Source organism: Rhea pennata, chromosome 8 (genome assembly GCF_028389875.1).
Source record: "Rhea pennata isolate bPtePen1 chromosome 8, bPtePen1.pri, whole genome shotgun sequence".
Classification (NCBI taxonomy): domain Eukaryota; kingdom Metazoa; phylum Chordata; class Aves; order Rheiformes; family Rheidae; genus Rhea; species Rhea pennata.
In genome coordinates this window covers 25,797,653-25,817,500 of record NC_084670.1, presented here as the reverse complement: position 1 = coordinate 25,817,500, position 19,848 = coordinate 25,797,653, and the positions used below count along the sequence as shown (strand labels likewise).

At 34.9% G+C, this 19,848-nt stretch overlaps 2 protein-coding genes across 2 annotated transcripts in view; both read right to left on the bottom strand.

Moving 5' to 3' along the window:
• Positions 1-389: 389 nt before the first annotated feature.
• Positions 390-9,957, bottom strand: LOC134143587 (coagulation factor XIII B chain-like). The gene is made up of 11 exons (XM_062581730.1): positions 9,882-9,957; positions 8,205-8,405; positions 7,505-7,690; positions 6,896-7,072; positions 6,571-6,747; positions 4,507-4,686; positions 4,069-4,161; positions 3,208-3,390; positions 1,566-1,769; positions 929-1,111; positions 390-601 (listed from the first exon to the last, which is right to left on the bottom strand). The coding sequence occupies exons 1-11, from the start codon at positions 9,943-9,945 to the stop codon at positions 390-392; spliced, it is 1,860 nt and encodes a 619-aa protein (XP_062437714.1). The 5' UTR covers positions 9,946-9,957.
• Positions 9,958-11,160: 1,203 nt separating this feature from the next.
• Positions 11,161-19,848, bottom strand: part of ASPM (assembly factor for spindle microtubules) — a 30,759-nt gene continuing 22,071 nt past the window's right edge. The window contains exons 19-29 of the mRNA XM_062581533.1: positions 18,867-19,016; positions 18,415-18,581; positions 16,773-16,932; positions 16,019-16,228; positions 15,382-15,531; positions 14,293-14,484; positions 13,672-13,864; positions 12,989-13,143; positions 12,507-12,683; positions 11,414-11,586; positions 11,161-11,333 (exon numbers count right to left, since the gene is read on the bottom strand). Of these exons, the coding sequence (XP_062437517.1) occupies positions 11,228-11,333; positions 11,414-11,586; positions 12,507-12,683; positions 12,989-13,143; positions 13,672-13,864; positions 14,293-14,484; positions 15,382-15,531; positions 16,019-16,228; positions 16,773-16,932; positions 18,415-18,581; positions 18,867-19,016 (1,833 nt within the window). The 3' untranslated portion in view covers positions 11,161-11,227. The remainder of the gene's footprint in view (positions 11,334-11,413; positions 11,587-12,506; positions 12,684-12,988; positions 13,144-13,671; positions 13,865-14,292; positions 14,485-15,381; positions 15,532-16,018; positions 16,229-16,772; positions 16,933-18,414; positions 18,582-18,866; positions 19,017-19,848) is intronic.

Genomic DNA, 19,848 nt, shown 5'->3' with positions numbered 1-19,848 from the left:
CAAGAACACTTGTGCTAACACAGCCACCAAAGTCAAAATCTTCACATCACAGAAGACTACATGCTCAGCATCTTCTTACCTTGTCACTTTACTCAAGTCCTCCAGTCTGTGATGTATCCTCAAATTTAGCACTCTAAGACTTATGGTACTCCTTTGTGTTACTTTTTTTCCCATACTGTATCCCAACATTACACTGTGCTCCTGCATTCCCAGCCCTCATCCCGCATAACACTTTCTCACATCCCCGCACCTTCAGCTTGAATCTAACAATCTCCTGAAAATCTATTTCTCAAAGCTGATTGTAGTGATCTTGAAAATATGAGGCTATCTTAATTCAGCTGCTGATTACAGAAAAAGAGCATGTACATACCTTTTCCATGAATATGGACTTATTTTCCTCTTTCAACACACCTTGGATACACCAGCTGTCCTTTCTTACACTGCACTTGAAATAAAGTTGTACCAGATTCTACTCCAAAATGATTTTGTTTACAGTAAAATCCAACAAAATCCCCATGGTAAAAATAAACTTGATTTGCATAAAACCTTTCCAGCACCACATTATTTTTCTCCATGTCATTTTTTGACAAAACACAAGGCTCTAAAGGAAAGAGAAATATTTAATGCTAATACATTCATTATTTTTGAAATTGCATCATTTTGACTAAGGTCTATATACAATTTTGATTATTCTCTATTGTCTTAATATACAGGGAATCACTATATTTTTGAATACTGCAGACATATATCAGATACGTTTATGAAGAAAAGCCTAACAAGCTTACACTTGCTTCTGTTACAACTTTCCAACTGAAAAAAATGAAGTTGAGATCTTAAACTTCTAGCTGCCAGCACTCAATTTACAAATGCTAAGTATCTGAATTATAGACAGAAATAAATCACAATTCTTATTTATCTTATCACCTACCTATACAAACTGGTGGTGAAGTCCACTGTCCTTCAGAACAGTAGATCCTCTCAGATCCTTGCAAGAAATAATAGTCAGAGCAGCTATACTGAAGTGAAGAACCACTGTCATACTCGGTCAGGGGTGGGAGGGTAAGAGCTCCATTCTCAATAGAAGGTGGAGAGCCACATTTTTCCATAGGAGCTAGAATAATAACATTAAAAATGTTTGAGAAATATTCAGCATAAGAAACTAGCAAGTCAGCAGCTTTAAATTCCTATCAACACTAGATAATTGACAGTGATAAGTGTATTCTTATAGTATTGCGTTGTCTCAAATCAGAATGCAGTCTCCTATTTAATTTTAACCATAAGACAATCCATTGTTAACTTTTTAAAGCTATGTTTCTACAAAGATTCAAATTCCCTGCACTTGGAGGCCTGCTCCTGCCTCCCTCATACAGCATTCCCCATTAAAGGGAGATGAACTGGTCTCTACGCTCAGATATTTAAAAATATACTTGTATCATGCAAGCTGATTTTTGAATCCTAAACTTCTTAACAATGGATTTTTGGCCTCTACTGCTGAAACAAATATTCCTAAATAGGTCCAAGACTGATGAATTAAAGTGACAACCAAAAAGTAGTTAGTGTTTTACCTTTTGCAATGCATTTTGGATATTTCAGTCTTCCATGGTTACACTGTGTCCTTCCAGGAGATGAGATTGTAGTTTGGGGAAAACTGTATCCCTGTTTACATTCAAACTCTATTAGGTCACCGTGTAGGAAAATTAATTCTTCCTGTCTCCATTTTAGCTCTATGTTGTTACTGTTCATTTTAGTTGCATCAAGAGTGCATGGTTCTAGGATATAAAAGTCTACTTCAATAAAAAACAGTTTCATATGATTCCTTAACTTCCTTATATGGGAGTTAAAAGGGGAAAGACAAATCTAAATTAACAATTTAAAAAGCGTTTAGTATTCTACAAGGAAATGAATATATAGACATGTATATAAAGAAAGGGACTGGCATAACAAGTAATACATGTTAAATCACAGGAATCAAGTACTTCTGACAAAATCATGTTTCTACAAATATTTGTAAACATATTGTAACTTGGATTTACTGTTGAAGAAGAAAATAACTTGTTTACTGTAACTGGAAAAGTGTTTTTACAATGAAGAGAATCATCCTTCAAAATTAATAGGTTTGGCTGAAGCAGCTTGGTAAGCACTTCTAGGTTTAAAATATTAACCTAAGTCTAAACTATTAAGGAAGTGTTTTGACGCTGATTAAAGTATTTTGAGTTCTTACAAAATCTTTTTGAAAGTTTTGTGGTTTTCTTTGGGCTTTTTCAGGTTACTCCAAGTCAATATTTTTTGATTGTTTGTTGACTGGTTTCTAAGAAAATGTAAAGTCATGATCACATCAAGAAACCTACCTTTCTGCTAGTTATTTACCTCATAAGCTTTTGAAACCACTGTTCAACTTCAATAAAGCCTCACAGAGGGTCAGTCATAAAAATAATTAAATTTCCACAAGTTCCTTGAAAATCATTGCCTGAGAGAGCCCCTTATTAATGTTTTGCTGAAGGAAAGGCAAGGAGAAATCAGCTGCTATGCATTCTAATAACAGCACCATAACAGCAGATCAACATTGGTATTGCTTCAAACTAATTACAGTATGTACTGTTTCTTGTCTGGTCAGGTGGAAGTTGAAAAGAAATCTAACGGAAACCATGGAGAGGATGATGTGGTTATTTGGATGTTTAGGAGACAAATAAAATGTTCATAGAAAACAAGTCTTCACTAGTTCACAGAATCCAGAATGAGATGATAGATATAAGAACACAAAATAAAAGCAAAGGCTGGAGGTTCTAAAATGAAAGCCAAACTGTCATTATAATCATACCTGAAATAGCCACCGTGGCAATAGCTGTAATCATTTCTTCTAAGTATCTTTGGAAGGACAGGAAGAAATCCACTGAACTAAGGACACAGAGACTTAAGAAATCAGAAAATCTCCCTGGATAATAGGTATAGTTTAATTCTAGAACATCTCACTCAGGAAAACAGAGGAATCTATTTGACTGGGTACTTGTAAGAACAAGTCAGAGGGACATCTAGCAGGAGTGACCTAGTTATACTTGATTTTGCTTCCCTCTCTCATGTTTCTGAAACCTTTATTAACTCAAATGAAAGAGAAAACAGTCATGAAAGGAGTATCTTAAAGGTAAGACTGGAAAGGTCCTTTTATATCATGTGTGTCAAAACCTTTTCTTTTTTCCTTGCAAGACTTACCTAAGCAAGTTGGTTGTTGTGTCCAGTTTCCCTGCTCACAGTAAACAGTACTAGGTCCATCCAATAAATGGTAGCGCTGGCAACTGTATTCTACTGAGGAACCATTTTCGTAACTTGTCAACAATGGGCTAAGAAGGATACCATTTCTAATCACAGGTAGAGAAGTACAGTCTTGCTGCCTTTCTAAGACATGATCAGGAGATAGGTAATTAGATTTTTAAAACAATATTGACCCAAGTGATAGCATCAGAATGGCAACAGACTAGGAGCAAAAAACTTGTATACAAATAAAGTGTATTCTAAGTCTTTCAAGACTCAAAACCAGAGACTGTACATTTCCCTTACTGAATTGCAGATAGGCATTGTCCCTCTATACTCTATATCCACTCTTGATTCTCGCTAGTTTACACTGAATATAGATTATTTGTTTTTCTGTAAGGAGATTGTCTTCAGTTGTTGCTTGAAGTGCTTAGCTCATTATAGAGTTCACAATAAACAAAATAAATCTTAGTGAAACTACTAACCAAAGGATCAACAAAACACTCCTGAATTTGCATGTTTAGGCAACACTAACAGAAGAGATACAAAATGACTGAAAGTAAATGCTAATAAATGAAGTAATCAAAATTGGAAATACAGTACTGGCTTATAGAAGTAATTCACAATCACTAGCACAAGTGACCGTGGTCTTTGATCCAGTCAATCTGACTGCTACCTTACTGTCTGTAGCATTTGCAGATACTTTCAAGAGCAAGGAACTGTACTAGAGCAAAAAGAGTAGTAAGAGCAGCCATAAAACACCTATAATAGCAGTAGAGAGAATTGAATTTCTTGTTAAATAGAAAAGCAATGTTCACTTACTCGTATCTTCACCGTGATGTGTTTTGTTTGCCCTTATTGATGTATCTACTTTGAGTGATGGTGGTGGCTCAGATTCCCATTTATCCATAGTTCCTAAAACCACAGCAGAAATTTAGAAACTGCTTTCTCAAAAAAAAAATTTTTTGTTTTCTCTATCAAAACAGGTATAAACTTTGTTGCTTTGTAATATGTAATAAAAATGGTATTCCAGGGGAGAAAACACAAAATATAGGTTTCATATGAATTCATCTAGGTCATCCTATCTCTTAAATTGTGAACAATGGACTGTCTGCAAGTTATACAGCACTTTTCCTCTCAAGTATTTAATAGAGGAGGAGATAAACAGTTTTATGGATATGGAAATTAAGGCTCTTGAGAAAATCAAGATATTTGAAGACTTGTTTCTATTCAGGCCCCAGTCTTCACAAAACTACTAACCAATACAAACGGGGGGTGATGTCCATTTTCCTTTTTCACATTGAATTTCTCCTATGCCTCTCATTTCAAAGTTACTCTGACACTGTATATGAACTCTGTCTCCATTATGATACGTTCTTAAAACTGTGGTGATGTGGGCATGAGGAGGAAGAGGCGGAGGAGGGCATTTATTTCTTAGATCTGAAAATAAAAAATATGCATATTGTTTGCTCAAATAATAGAATTTTAGTTAAGCTATCAAAACAGCATGCAAGTTTCACTAAGCAAAACCACGTACACAATTCATTTTGCTTTACAGTCTACCCTTCAGAAGACATTTTTGGCTGATCCAAAGTAACCATTTAGCTTCATTTCCTCACCAAAATGAAGATCCAGAACAAAAATTGATTTTACTTTCAACATATGGAAAACAGAGGAAATGCACTATTACACTATTATAAATAAACTCGTAACTTTTGCGCAAAAACTCAGTAAGGTATCCAGGAGATTTTGATGTTATCTATTTGTAGAATATTTTGATGTTGATGCTTAAGAAGTTAATGCTTATTCATCACTTCTAATTCTACAGAAGCAGCTGTAATTATACCCAATTTCCTGTCCCAAACTGAAGTGAAGTTTGCGATCAGTGCATCTATCCTCAAAACTAGATTTAGATCATGTTCTCATTCTCCTGAGCATCCAACCTTCCCTATGCTCTCTTAGGAAAAATTATTGCTTTCTCCTAAAAATAAATATATGATTGTGGTCCCATTTCAAGTTATGTGCTGGACAGGTTCTACGGCATTTAAACTATTTTCCAAGAAAAGAATATGAATTTCTTCTTTTAACTCAGTCATGCAGTTTCCTACAAGATTAGCTATAAAGAAATTATAAAACATCTATTTTACTGAAAACTGTGCTTAAAATACCAACATTTTACGGGCTAAATATACTTTTCTCCTTTTTTAACAGAAAACTAAGCATTAAGCCTATAAGTTAATGAGTTTGTTTAATAATGAACTTAATGCTGCAATAAATGTTCCCTATTCTGACTATTCACATAATAAAACCTAGATGCTCCACCTTGAGTATCATTAGATCATTCTGTGAACAAAGTTAGAAGTGCATAGAATTTCACAAATTCAGTCACATTTAATTTATGCTATACTATAATTTTATACCTATAATATAAATTTAGGTTAAAGTAAGAAATATGATGAATTCTCTCACCCTCCGGCCATAAACACCCAGTGCACCTCTCACAAAAAGCAGAGAATTTATTACTATGGGGCAGAGAAAGATCTTAAGGCTCAGAAGTAATCTTCCTCAATAGAACAAGGTCCAGATAAGATAATGACCCACAACTATCAAGGTATGTTACAATATTATAAATGCTAAGCTAGCCTAAATGCTCATTTCTAGCCTTTGCTGCTGTGTACTATAACTTCGAAGTTCTGTCTCAGAATCTCCAGAATCCCTTCTTTGGGGAAGCATTAGTAATTGCTAAATGCATGTTGCTGACCTCAATATGACCATTCTAGCTATTTCTGTTGAAAACATATACAATTTGGTGAAGCCGTAAAACTCTTAGACCTACTGTATACCCAAGCTCAGGAGAAACTTTTTATTATTTTTTATTATTAATGCGATCTGAAGAGACACATTCCCATCTCTCACAGCTCCTAAAACACGCTTGCTTAATCTCTCACATCGTCTGAACATGGCTTTACAGGGACTTGAACAGGGTAGAACAACTTCCCTGTTATTATTGCTTCCTGCTTCTTCAGGGCACAACAGTAATACACAGAGGAGTGCCAGCAGACAGTGTCTGCCGTTGTTAGAGGTCCACTGCTGACACAATGGTACAGGCAGAAGTGGATGAATTCCAGTTGTCATCACTTCCTCTTTGCTATCTTGGCTTCACGGTCTTCCACTAACTCTTGATTTTTATTTAGGTTGTAAATGAGTACAGAATTGTCTTATGAACACACAATAAAAACCAAAAAAAACCCAAAACATTTAATGAAAGATGGTGCTGATCTTTAACTACAAATTTTACATATTATAATGGCATATATAAGGTACCTTCGCATACTGGTGGGGCTGGATACCATCCAAAATAATAACATTGAATTAGGTCAGATTCACTGAAAGAATAATTTTCCTCACAGAAAAAGTGAACTACGTCTCCCTCCTCGTAGATTTTCTTCACAGGATAGAAACCTCCGTGTTCTATTGCACTCAAAGAGCAGTAAGTTGTTTCTAGGAAGAGAAAATACAACAAGGAAAAGCATTTGATGAAGGTATTTGGTTTTTTTCCCAGTAGTCTATAAAAACAAATCTGTAAATTTTTGTTCAGTTGGAGAATAAGTCATGTTTGTACAGAGTTATTTTCAAGCCCATCACATACTAGTGCAGTTTGGAGTAAGGGACCACCCATGTGTTAGACATACTGCTTCTTCTGTCGTCTTTCCTCCGGCAGTATGATATCCCTCATCACATTTATATAGCAGCGTTTCATTCACTTGGAGCTCTTCCTGTGCTGTAAAGTAGTATCCATGATGTAAACTGGGTACTCGACAGGAATCTTAAACAAAACATGCATAATATTCAGACAAAATGAACAGAAGAGTCATTCACGTAAAATTTTCCCTAGATTCACCTGAAAAGCGGTCATATCTGAGGAAAAAATCTTTGCAAAAAATGAAAAATTAAAAATGCAATACTTTGGATAAGTTTTCCAGTTTCCATTCTGGAACAAATGTGGATGGAAATGGATTTATTTGAAACAATATAATTTTATTTATACAGATTATTTCTATATACTGTTTTATTTATACCAGTTCACAAGACAAGCAGCTTGTGAAATCTGACTTCATCCCACAAGCAACAGCCTTCAAATGGTAACCTAACATAGGCAGCTTGGCCCTACAAGTATAGCAAGGAGAGCAGAATTATAAAGAAAGAGAGGAATATAAATTATATAGAGAATTATAAAAAGAGGAATGCAAGATTATACCAATTTTTTTAGTACAGCTTGGCTGGAAGGACCATCCTCCAGGATGGCATTGTACTGTTCCTTCAGTACCACCACGTGGAGTGTAGTAGCCTGGATTACATTTGTACTGCAGTTTCTCCTGTAGTTTGAAGTAGACTTCTGTACCATAAAAAATGCCATTTTCCAAAAGAGGTTTGTTACATTTTTCTAAATGAAGGGAGAAAACTTGGTTAGAATGAAAGAATTAGCAGAATATTTTCATTCTCTGAAAAAATTTAGAGTACCTAGAGAAGCAAGAGAAGGGGACTTTCAACTAACTTCCTGAACTAACCTTATTGTCCTGTTGAAGAATTTCTAATACAATTGCTAAATAAATACCTTAAATGCTAATAACATGGAACAAACCACCAAGGAAGCCAGAGCCAGGAATACAGTTTTCCCAAAATGAACCTTTCCTAGCTGGAGTCCTTATAAGAACATGTATGGTAAGAGCCCTTAAAATGTATATATTATTGTAAAAGTGTTTCATATATAAGCATATAGAGTTTATATAGATAAAGGACTGATTCCTCTTTGTTGTCTTAACTTAAACATTTTATCCCTTTTGTTCTGCAGCTTCTGTTCCATACGTTCAAGGAAATTCAGATTTAAAAAAACAAAACAAAACAAAAAGCCCACTTTTCTGCTAGAAGCAATACTGAAATTGATAAAATAAACTCACTGTAGCATTGTGGCATTGGAGACCATCCTTTTACTGTACAAGTTATTCTTCCATCTTGACTCCCAGTTTCAGTTGTATAACCAGCTACACAAGAATAGGAAAGCTTTTTTCCCTTACGCATAGGGAAATAGTAACTTTTGAAATTATAGTAGTACTGAGCAATCTTCCCATTTTCTATATGTGGTAAATCACAAGGTTTATCTACAAACAGATAAAAGCATTTTTCACTATCACCCCATATATGAATTTTTGTGTGTGTATTAATTTGTTTAAAGTTAGTTGGTTTGATTCAGGCTTTCAAACAAGGTGAATGAAATTGTGAATGCTTACAAGATCATGATTCTTCTAAGGTTGCATGCTTATTCTAATTTGTTTTTTTAAAACTCATTCTAGGCAAGAAGTCTTAAAGACTCATTCAAATTATTCAATTATTCAATTTAATTTTCAATTCAAATTATTAGAATTATGAAATAAGGCCAGGTCCAGGGCACACTATGTTGCCTGGTAGGCATATAAAAGGATAATAGAAAGCTTTAAAAGGAGTCGTGCTAAACACGATGCTAAGGCTTTAAAAACAAACAAACAAGCAAGCAAACTCCACAACACTCCTGTTTGGATTTCTTATGTGGATTTTCCCTCAAAGTCTCTCCAATGGACGTCTAACCTGAAAAAATAAAAATTTAAAATCCAAATTGCTACCTATGAGTGTTAAACTGATCAAGCAGAACTTTCCCGAGAGGCTGGTACTGCTACATTTACCCTATGAATGTTAGGGAGAAAAAAAATAGTAAATACAGTCCCTTACTCAGTAGTCACAAGAATGTAATGCACAGCAGTTTTACTAAAGTGTCAGGATTTTTTTTTGTTGTTGTTATAATTCCCTCCCTCGCACAGCCACTATATCATATCTGAATAAAAAACGCTGAAGGTCAGTTAAGATTTCCATGTAGTTAGAAGTCAAAAATGGCTGCTACCTAAAACCTTTAATGTTTGACTTTCCAAAGGGTATCAGTTTTGCCTGTTTTGCATAAGGCCAAAAGTCTAGCAAAGATAGTAGTTGCAACAAATATCCAAGCTGTTCAAGTTAAATACATTAGCAGATACAAATGAAATGCCAAAAGGAATACCTTTTCAATTAATGAATGCTTTCCCTCATGAGCAGTCTTTGTGAACTTGCTTGCAGTTCAAATGATATGCAAGCTACATAAGCCCAGGAATATAGAACAGTACTGAAAGAAGGCGTAGAACACAGCACCAGGAAATGTGAAACATCACCCCAGGCTAGCTGCTGCAAGTTCCCATCTATTTCCCATTCTTCTATTATATGACAAGCCAACATGCTCCAGTCAGTCAAATACTTTAGTACATAGAATGCTTAGTAGTACCAAATTCCATTTGTACATGTAAAGAGCCTCAGAAAACTACTCAAGTACATTTCCACAGAAACTATTTCTGAATAAAAGTCTGAACTTTTCATTTACACAAAATTTATGTATAAACTCATAGCTCTGATAAGCAGCAATAGTTGAATCACAATTATTAGCCACCTCGCAACAAAATTATATTTAAAATACTGTATTTATTCTTGGTGAAGATATGAAAGTCATTGCACTTCAGTTACTTAAGCTGCATGTTCTAGATTCAATATGCACTTAACAATAAGTTCAGCATTTTTACCTTCAGCAAAGAGTTTGCCTGAACTTGCCGTAACTAGCAAGAAAATCCAGCTTTTAAGTTTCATCTTCAATACTGTCTCCACCATTCAGTACTGTTTCCATCATTCTGTGAAAACTCACTAAGTATTACTTTAGTAAATAATTAACTGAATTTTCAAAGGTATTCATGAATACTATAAATCGGTGATATTTTGCAACACAAGTTATTTCACTGAAAACACTTTTCATGTATTTTAATTCTCCAAACACCCTAACCAGACTTTGCAGAGCTCTGCTTTTGTTTGGCATACCTTTCTATAGGAATTTTAAAGAATCAGTAAAGAAAATATTGTCTTACAGTGAAATCGGGCAACAAACTTACTGAAAAATTTACACTAACTACACACCATCCCCCCTAGAATCTCCTGGAGTTCCAAGTTTAAAGGGCATTCTGTTACCAGATCGTTTACCTTGGCTAAAATAAGAGGAAATAGAAGACTCCCTCTCCTGCTCATCCCCCCTGAAATAACTTCATTTATACTTCTTTTTATTATTATTTTGCGAGCTCTTAAATTAAGAAAATAGTCACTGCTGTTGTCTGTCCACTAAGTTTTATGCTGTAAACTAGATCCCCCTTTTAAGCAAGAAAAAATAAATGTCATTCACTATACATCACCACCTAAAAAGACTCAAGTAAATTTTTAACCAACTGCTTGATGGCTGAAGCACGTTGATTTAGCAACATGCTCTGCCCTTGGGAAGAAAGGTTTCCAAATTTAGGAACGAGTGGCTCTCATTTTACTCTTCTGACTTTCTTGGACTTGCTCTAGGAAAATGCAGTTTCAAGGCACAAAAGAACAGAAGTTCAGGGTGGTGCGGTGATGAACACTCTGCTTTTTTGTACTTCTGATTGGATAGGAGGAAAGCCCTTGCAAGCTGCCACCTGTAAAATATACAGGTCAGAGATAGGAGGGACAGTGTGCTGATTTCAATCTACACCTCTCCGCATCAGGCAAGTCTGCATAACAGCTGGCCCACACAAACTATTGTATTTAACAGAACTCAACAATATTTAATCAGTGAGGAACACCAGGCCACCTGTAAGATTATGGTTGTGTAATAACAATATATTAACGCACTAACAAGATTTCCAAGGATTTATGCCTTTATTGTACAATTGCTTTTAACAGTAGTACAAAATAGGATTTCAAAAGCTGCATACCATATAAAAATAGTTACAAAAAGTTAATTGCAATTTGAAAAAACATTTTCTAAGAAAGCTTCTGACATTTGTTTCCTCTCCAGGTCATTTACCTGTCTGCTACATACATATTGTACAAGCGCATTTTCATATACATAATTTACATTTCAGTAGCAGGTAATACCAAGTGTATCCATCACCATCAGAATTGCTTGCAGAGGATCCACAATTTCTTGCATATTATCTTTCCTCAAAACCCAGTCTGGTTTGATTCTGTGGAAATATTAATGCCTTGTCATTAAAACAGTATTATTGCCATAGCAAAAACAGCAGATCAACTTTCGAGCTCTTACCTCGAAACTGTTTTTGTTCTTACAGGAGTTATGGGAACAAAGGAAGTTCCACTAATGCAAGTGTTTGCTTTTTGTTTCACAAGTGTTCTTTCAACATCCATTCTGTGTTTACGAGCTGTAAGTTTATAGAGGCTTTGAATGCAAGTAATTACTCTTGGTATGCTTCGAATTTCCTGAGAGGAGGTGAAAGTAATACACAGTTAATACTACTAATTTAAAAAACTTAACAAATCAAGAATCCTATTTTATTCAGTGAAAATTGAACGTTCATAATGTCAGCTGAGCTTCTACTCACAAATACAGTGAAATTTTAAAGCCAACATGCCTACTATCAGCAGTCTAATGCTATCAAAATGCTTAGCAATTAGTACACTATTTGCAGTTTCAGAAAACTCAAGAAGCTCTTGCTAGTCAAATTTTACTAATTTCTTGTTAGGACCAAATTTAGCACGTTATATCAGCATATGTCTCCAGTGAACAGTACAGAGACACAAATTAGCAGTTGTAGCTACCGTTATAGTAATTAAAGATTAAGACACTAGTTAGAGGTGAGTACATAACTGTACTGCTCAGCAGAGGAAAGACCTACCGCAGAAAGGAAATTTCTTTCTAAAGTAGGCTACGTCTACATTACAATAGGGTATGTCAACATGATGTCATGTCCAGTTTTACTGCATTTTTTTTAATTAAAAATAAAAATTTTTAACTTCTCCTGAGCTGCAAGGGTAAACTCTTAGAAGTGGGAAAGGTTAATCAGCAACAAAAACATGTATCTAATGTAAGTAACTGGTAGAAAGTCATCTTCAAAAATCTGTGAAAGGTAAGGACTGAAAGGTCTTGCAAGGACTGCAGGTTCAAAACTCAAATGCTGTTGAATAGCATCAACTGCCCTGGGTGACCAGGGCATACAAAACATAAAATAATGAGTGTTTTCCCCATCTTGGAAATGCATTTTGCATCAACCAAGTTTAGTCACAGTCAAGATTACAGCTATAATGAGTATTAGTGTGTGTATGGGAGGGAACCCATACATGTGAGAAGAAAATCAAAATACTGCTAAAAAACTATTAAAACAAAAATATTTATGTCTCACCAAAGCTCTCTTTGAGTCCTTTGAAAGGATGGCCAGCAAGCAACAGGTCTTTGTGAAAATACTTCCTCCTTTCTCTGAAATTTTGTCCCCAGCTTTCCCTCTGTACATTTGCAATAGGTCTAGTAACGTATCTATAGAATTTTCGACTTCATAAACTGCTTGAGTTGTTCTTTCATACTGTCATATGAGACACAAGAGGATATACAGGCAAATCTTAAAATTACACTTCAAATTAGAGGAAAAAAAACAAAAGACATAATTGCCTTATGACTAGTTTTGCAGTTGGTCTGACATCCAAGTGATTAAAAATCACTTTTTTATGTCACACTGTTGTGACGACAGTGCAATACCATGCAACTGTTAACAAACATGCATGTCATATCATTTTAAATTCATTCAGAACTTCTGTGGATAAACAAGAACTTCAATAAATCAAGCAGTCTATAGCATATAAATCTGCAGAAGCAAAACATTGAAATTACCTTTGAAACATTAAGTAGAACTTGAATTGAATATCTGATCACGTCCATACATGGAACACTGCGGTTGCAACTTCGTATCAAAACAAAAATAGTGAAAATTGCTTTGCTCTGGGCCATATTTTCACAGCAGAGTGGGGACAATCTGGTAACCACCTCTATAATAATTAAAAATATACACACATATATATAAAGAAAACCCTGAAGCCTAAGCAATTCATTTTCCAAGTAATGAGGCTTTCTCTTATTTTTAAGTATACCTGATAAAGTAGTAAATCACGAATTATTGATTTAAGCAAGTATTTCTAAACTGATCACCTTAATACTCAAGACTAAAATTTAACCAGATGAAACAATCCACAGACAACCTGTACTGTCAGAAAATTAAGGAATTCATGATATGTAGATAGCTGTCTTTTACATAAAAAACAGTATTTTCTAGATCTAGGCAGGTCAGGAAATCAAGATCAATCATGTAGACTACCTTACTCTGCAGAACTCTTTAAATATTGTTTTTAAATCAATAATCTGATATTAGTCTGGGAAAAAAAAGTTACACAAATTTTATACTCCCCAGTCCATTCACATTTCACAATCATAAAGGCATTACGAACTTTTCTCAGCTGAGAAGTTTCAGCCTCTGTCACGCTGGAAATCTATTAGTTACAATAAAATGGAATACTGACCTAGATGCTTTAATGCTGCAAGAATATAAGAAAGATGTTTGTATTTTAGAAGATATTCAATTGCAATTGCAGTTCTGTTACATAATTTGTTTTCTTCTCTGCTCTTTTCATTAGCCTTTTCCAAACTACGTCTTAAAGCTTTAGTTTTTGCTGTGTCATTGCTCTTTCTCCAAGAATATCCTCTCCACAATGCCTACAAAAAAAAAAAAAAAAAAAAAAGGAATTTCACTGAGAGAAAGAGAAGATTATGAACATAAGTGACAGTATAGTAGAATTTCTGTTAAAGTTAAGAATTGGTTTTACACAAGTCTGATCATTTATTTTTAACTAATTAGTCAATAATCAGATTCAGTATTTAACCTTCCAGATACTGTATCTTTAAGGCAAAAGATCAAAACAAGCACACAAGTATATATGTGGCCCCATGCTCCCACCTTAAACAGCATCTGCTTACTATTACTTCATGATCTGTTGGCACTTAGCTTTGATGTTTAGAAGTAAGCCTGACTTAGCTTGTATCACAACTGATATCTTCACTGAAAAAAGTAAACGTTTTCCTCTCCCCTAAAACCCGTAAGAGAGAAAATGTAAGCAAATTGCATATTTCTTATAAGTATTTACCTGCAATTTAATTATTCCAACTACAAATTTTCTGCTACGCCTGCAGACAAGGAACCTTCGTACATTTCGTTGAATTATGGTTGCTGCGTCACTTCTGCGCTTTAGCCAGACTCTAATCATTCCTTGTAATTGAATGATTCTTTGATAATCTCTTTGAAATCTTTTTTGCTGTACTTTTGCTCGGAACCATCTCTGTTTAAAATTAGAGGAGGTTGCTATTTATTTATTTAAAACTTTTCATTAATTCTCATTTCCCATCCTAAACCAGCATGGATAAAAGCTGAAAAACAATTTTGTTTTGACAGATACAGGTGCTAAATGTCACTAACTCTCAAATAATAATGATACAGCTCTGGTCTAGGGGTACCTGAAAGACAAGACTGCAACATGAGTTAGGGAAACAGTTAGGTCTTTTTCCTTTCTCATTTACCTCTTAAGAGTCACCACTCCGTTTCTCTCATTTTTCTGCTCCCTTTCTTCCCCTCTACACAGAAAGCAGTGAAACAGGGTAATGAATGCCAAATGAGGGCAAAGACCTCTTCCACTCATTTGCTGTTGTTTTAAGAGGAAGATACAACTATTAGGGAGAAATGACAGATTTGCATTTGGAGGAGGAAGGCAAAGTTTGCCATAATTTGCTGGATTAACTATCACATGTTTACATTAAAGATGCTGACTTATGCAGATTCCAGTACCACTGACAAGTCAGCAGGTGCTGGCTTGGGTAAGCAGATGCTCTATCTCAGAAGCCTTAAAAATTGTCATGTCCAATCTTTCTTACCTCTAGTGGGATGCAAACAAGTAGGCCGAAACAACACTTGGATTCCTTTAGCAACCCTAAGAGTCTAAAGGGAGCACAAACCTTCACATTCACTCTCAGCTTTAAAATGCTTAAACTTCCAGAGCCTGCTAAGATCCGCCCTAAATCTACTATGCTTAGCTGGGAATAAGCAGCATTATCTAATAAGTCATAGTCTTTGTATTTTGCATTTTCACATGTGAAAAAGGTGGTGTCTGAGTGCAACAGTTTAGCAAACAAAAAATAAACTAAACTATGTTACGCAATTGTTCATCCTTAATTAGGCTAACCTGTATTACTAGAACAGAAGAGATCTTGTTTTGCGCAAGTTTTAAGACAAGGTGAATTCTATATGCCCTTTGAATTTTAATTGCAGAAACATGATGATATGCAGCTGCTGTAAAGTAAAGTAACCTCTTGTTTTGTTTCTGTTCTGAAATCTGTAGAAGGAAAAGAGAACGAGGAACATCATTACTTTTCATATTCAGATATAATTATCATCTAGACAAAAAAAATGCACATTGAAACTATTAGAGGCTAAAGAATCATCTCTGAATTTGTTAGCTCACATCTAAGTAGGCTTCAATCCTAGGCCTAAAGCCTAAAGGGTAATACAGAGAAGTGACTGTAAGCAACAATAGTAACAAGAGAGAACAGTAGCACTGTAAGAGTGTGTGAATAGAAGTAACAGTTGAGAGTAAGTCACAAAGATACCAGAATTACTAAAGCATTACGAGAAAGCAGTTAAAGTGTATAGTGATCTATACCGACCCACCCACTTCTCAAAGCAGTCAACAGAAACTTGAGTTCAACAACTAATCAGGTTCTTGTTTTCTTGCCAGCCACAAATAATGCCAATACTGCTCCAGACATATTTATTATCAGTAGTGAAGTTTGATAAAGTAGTAAAATTTGAATTATACCAACCTTTTTTCTGACTAAATAACCTCGGATGAATGCTTGTAGTCTAATAACAGCCCTTCTAGTTTTGTTGTATTTTACAAACTGAAGCCTGCCTTCCTGCCAAGCCCGCAGATGTTTCTGGATGATGACAGCAGCAGCTTTTTGTTGAATAAATTTCCTTCTCTCCTTAAAGCCTCTGTATGTTGCTTGGATCAAAAGTGCAGCTTGAAGTTTCTAAAAAGGATTTTAGAGGGTGCATTGATACTTAATACTTAGTGTATTCCTGTCGCAATCACAATACATTTAAATTTTAGGTCTGGTAATTTTTTTCCCCTATCATGAGAAAAAGACATTACCAAAGATCAAAAATAAAATGGGAAGTGCAAGTCAGTTCATTCAACACTAGTTTATATAACTAGGTACTTTCACAATTTGAAAGGTCTTTCCCCTTACCCAGAGGATCTAAAAAACATTGGCAATATAACTTAATCTTTTGTAAGCAATTAAGCTAATAGATCATTTCTACATTTCATCTTGTTACCAGTACAGAGAAGGACAATACAACAATTGGAACAGTTTGAAAACAGTAATCAGCTTAGCTACTCAAAGTAAAAGGAAATCAAATGACTTGAAATATAACAGTTTTGATTTGAACAATCTTTGCTCTAGCTCCACCTTCTTTTCTATACATTAGTACATTGATAAAAAAAATTGCTCAAATGTACTGAAATCCTTTAATAATAAACAACAGCCATGACACAGCAGAGTGAAAACATACCTTTCTTACTAATCTTCTAGCCCTGTATTGCCTATACGTCGACTGGATCTTAACTACAGCTTGCTGAGCTGCCAGAAATTGATAGCGAGTTGTTCTTGCAGTAAGGGTTGCTCTCCATCTTCTTTGAATAGTAATTGTACAGACCTTCACTGTCAGAAACCTAATGTGAAAATGCATTTTAGTTTTTAGAAAAACAATTGAGAACACTTTCATTTTAAAAATAAGGCATTTTAACTGGAACATTAAACTTCCAGAGACAGGAACTGAGGCAAGGTAGGAGAGTTATTACATCCATAGAATATTTATACGTAATTTCAATAAAAAAGAAAAATTCATCAGTTCAATCCTAGCTCCCCAGACACAAAAAATAATTAAAAACAAACAAACATAGAAGCACTAAACTGAAGAGATCCCCAAACTTTTGGTTTTTTATCATCCGTTCAATGAAACAATAGCAGCCAAAATCCTCTCAGGGCATCATCAGGAAGGATTCCAAGAATAAGACACAAGGCATCATCTTGCTGCTATATAAAACTTTGGCACAGCTATATTTTGAGGACTGAAGAATGAGAAGAATGACTAAACTGACAGAGAAGACCGAGCTGTTGACTTAGGTGATAAGGCTAGAAAGACGGGATCCTTCAGATTGGAAATAAAGTGGTGCAGAAGGAAAAGAGAAACAATGAAGGTTTACAAAATCATGAAGATATGCTGAAAGTGGAACTGTTACTAACCAAACCTTGCTACAGTAGAACCAAGATACCCAGCGTTGCTAGCAAGATGATGATTTTAAAAGATAAAGAAAAAAAAAAAACAAAAAAAAAAGAAACTTTTTTCCACAGTGGGTACATCTAGAACTTGCTGCCATAGAAGGTTTTTGGAAGTAGACTGTAAAAAGGTGTTAAACAAGACTGATAGATAACAGGTCCATAAAATGCACAGGCAAGGATGTAACCTCTAACATTTATAATTCAAAAAAGCCACACTGAGGAGTGCTGAAGGAGCACAAGAAAGGACCTTTAAAGTAGTTGCATTCATGTACTCTCCCTAAACAGCATCTTTTGTTGATACAGGCAGAGAGAGTTCTGGATAATAATGGACCATCAGTCTGATCTAGCAGAGCATTTACTCTATAACTTTCAACAAATAACCACAAACTAGTTTACCGTTCCATTATGCATTATAAAGGAATAACTTTTCGGTCTGTTAATTTTATGCTGGAATTTTAACAGTATCAAGAGTATCCTTCCCGTAAACAAAAGTAAGTGAAAATAGATCAAGGCCTTCTCTTTCCAGATCCCTAATATGCAAAATTTAACAAGATTGAGGTATCTTTCAGCCCAGAAAAATATTTAAGCATAAGAATCTTGCACAACACAATCCTAGCTACATCAACATTATTATACTCATGTGCAGTATTCATATATTCATCAATATATGTTCACGTAGATGAATATTTTATATGTATATAACACACACAAATACATACATACACCCCCCCACACACACATATTTTCATGCTTGAGGGTCAGAACCTAAAAATGTACAGGGTATTTGCCAGAGTGCAAAGCAGTACTAAATAATTATACAATAAAAGTTCTTAAAAGTAGAGAAGATTATGCAAACTGTGATTCAGTATTACCAGATCCTCTGCTGTTTTGCTCTGAAATGACTCTGAATAACATAAGTAGCTTTTACCACAGACATATATTCTTTTCGTGCTTTGTAGCCTTGAAACCAGGCTTGAATTACTCGTGCTGCTCTCATTTTGTCAGCAAACTGCTTGGCTTTAAGTCTTCTATATGATGCCTGTTGAATATATACAAAGAAAGAAAAAGAAGCCTTGATTTGATCTTTCTTTTCTATTTTTTGCTTAACAGAACAAATCAAACTTAAACAGCAAAAAGTCACTTTAGCATGAAAAGTTTTAGGTTTAATGCTGCAAAGATAGGAAGACTAACCTAATTTATCACGTCTAGAAGATATTTAATAAAGCAAGTGAAATACACACAGAAATACCGCACGTGCCACGCTGCTATCATTTTAATAGTTACATCATGAAGAAATAAACACAATTTAAAAAAACGAAATTACCTGAATCCTAATGACAGCCGTTCTCATTTGATAATATCTTTGTTTTTCAACATTTCGCATCTGATGGGCTCTGTAGTGCTGCTGTATCAGTACAGCAGAAGACTTGTACTGCAGGTATTGCCGTCTCTGAATAGACCCACGGAAAAATGCCTTGAAAGACAAAGACATAACCTTTGAATATTTCACCACTTGCATGGTACATAGAAGAGGTCTGCATAATTTTAAGTATGGCTCTACTTACTAACTTAAGTTGTTACAGAATCAAGAATATAAGTAATTTCAAAATATTTCTGATTTCTCAATTGATTCTTTTTTCTTCCTTTTAATCAAAATTGTCATCTTCTACTCATATAGTTCAGGATATATACAGTTACACATTCAGAAAATGACCAAGAAGCTTCCACTTCCCAGAAAAAAAATGGAAATTAGGAATACACATCTCTCTTTTCCACCAAACAGAACACGCAAACAACAGGATAGCAATAGTAACCCGAGATCATTATAAGATATTATCTAGTTCCCTTTCCTTGATGATCTGGTGGGGGGGGGAGACTTATGTTCTAATAATACTCTGACAAGAAATCTATTTCCTTTTTCTTAGGACAAAGTAACTAAGCAGACCTCAGGAAGTCAGTTGGAGCTTTTCCTAGAGAGAAAGGCAGAATCAAAAGCATATACTCCTACCACATACAAATATAAAGATTAGGGAGAAATAGCTTCCCCTCCATGCTCAAAAAAATAAAATTATAGATACATAGATATATACACATACATTTTTGTATAGCACTTCACCATAACTGGTCTTTCTAAGCTTCTTTGAACTCCCTCTGAATGGGCATTTAGCTTGCCATATACAGACAGCAATTCTCATTACTTTGTGTCAATTGTACTAACTGTATTTCATCAATGAGAGAAGGAAAAAAAATAAAATTTTAAGTACTTTCCCTTGTTCAGAGGGCCTCTGGGAACCTCTGAGTAATCT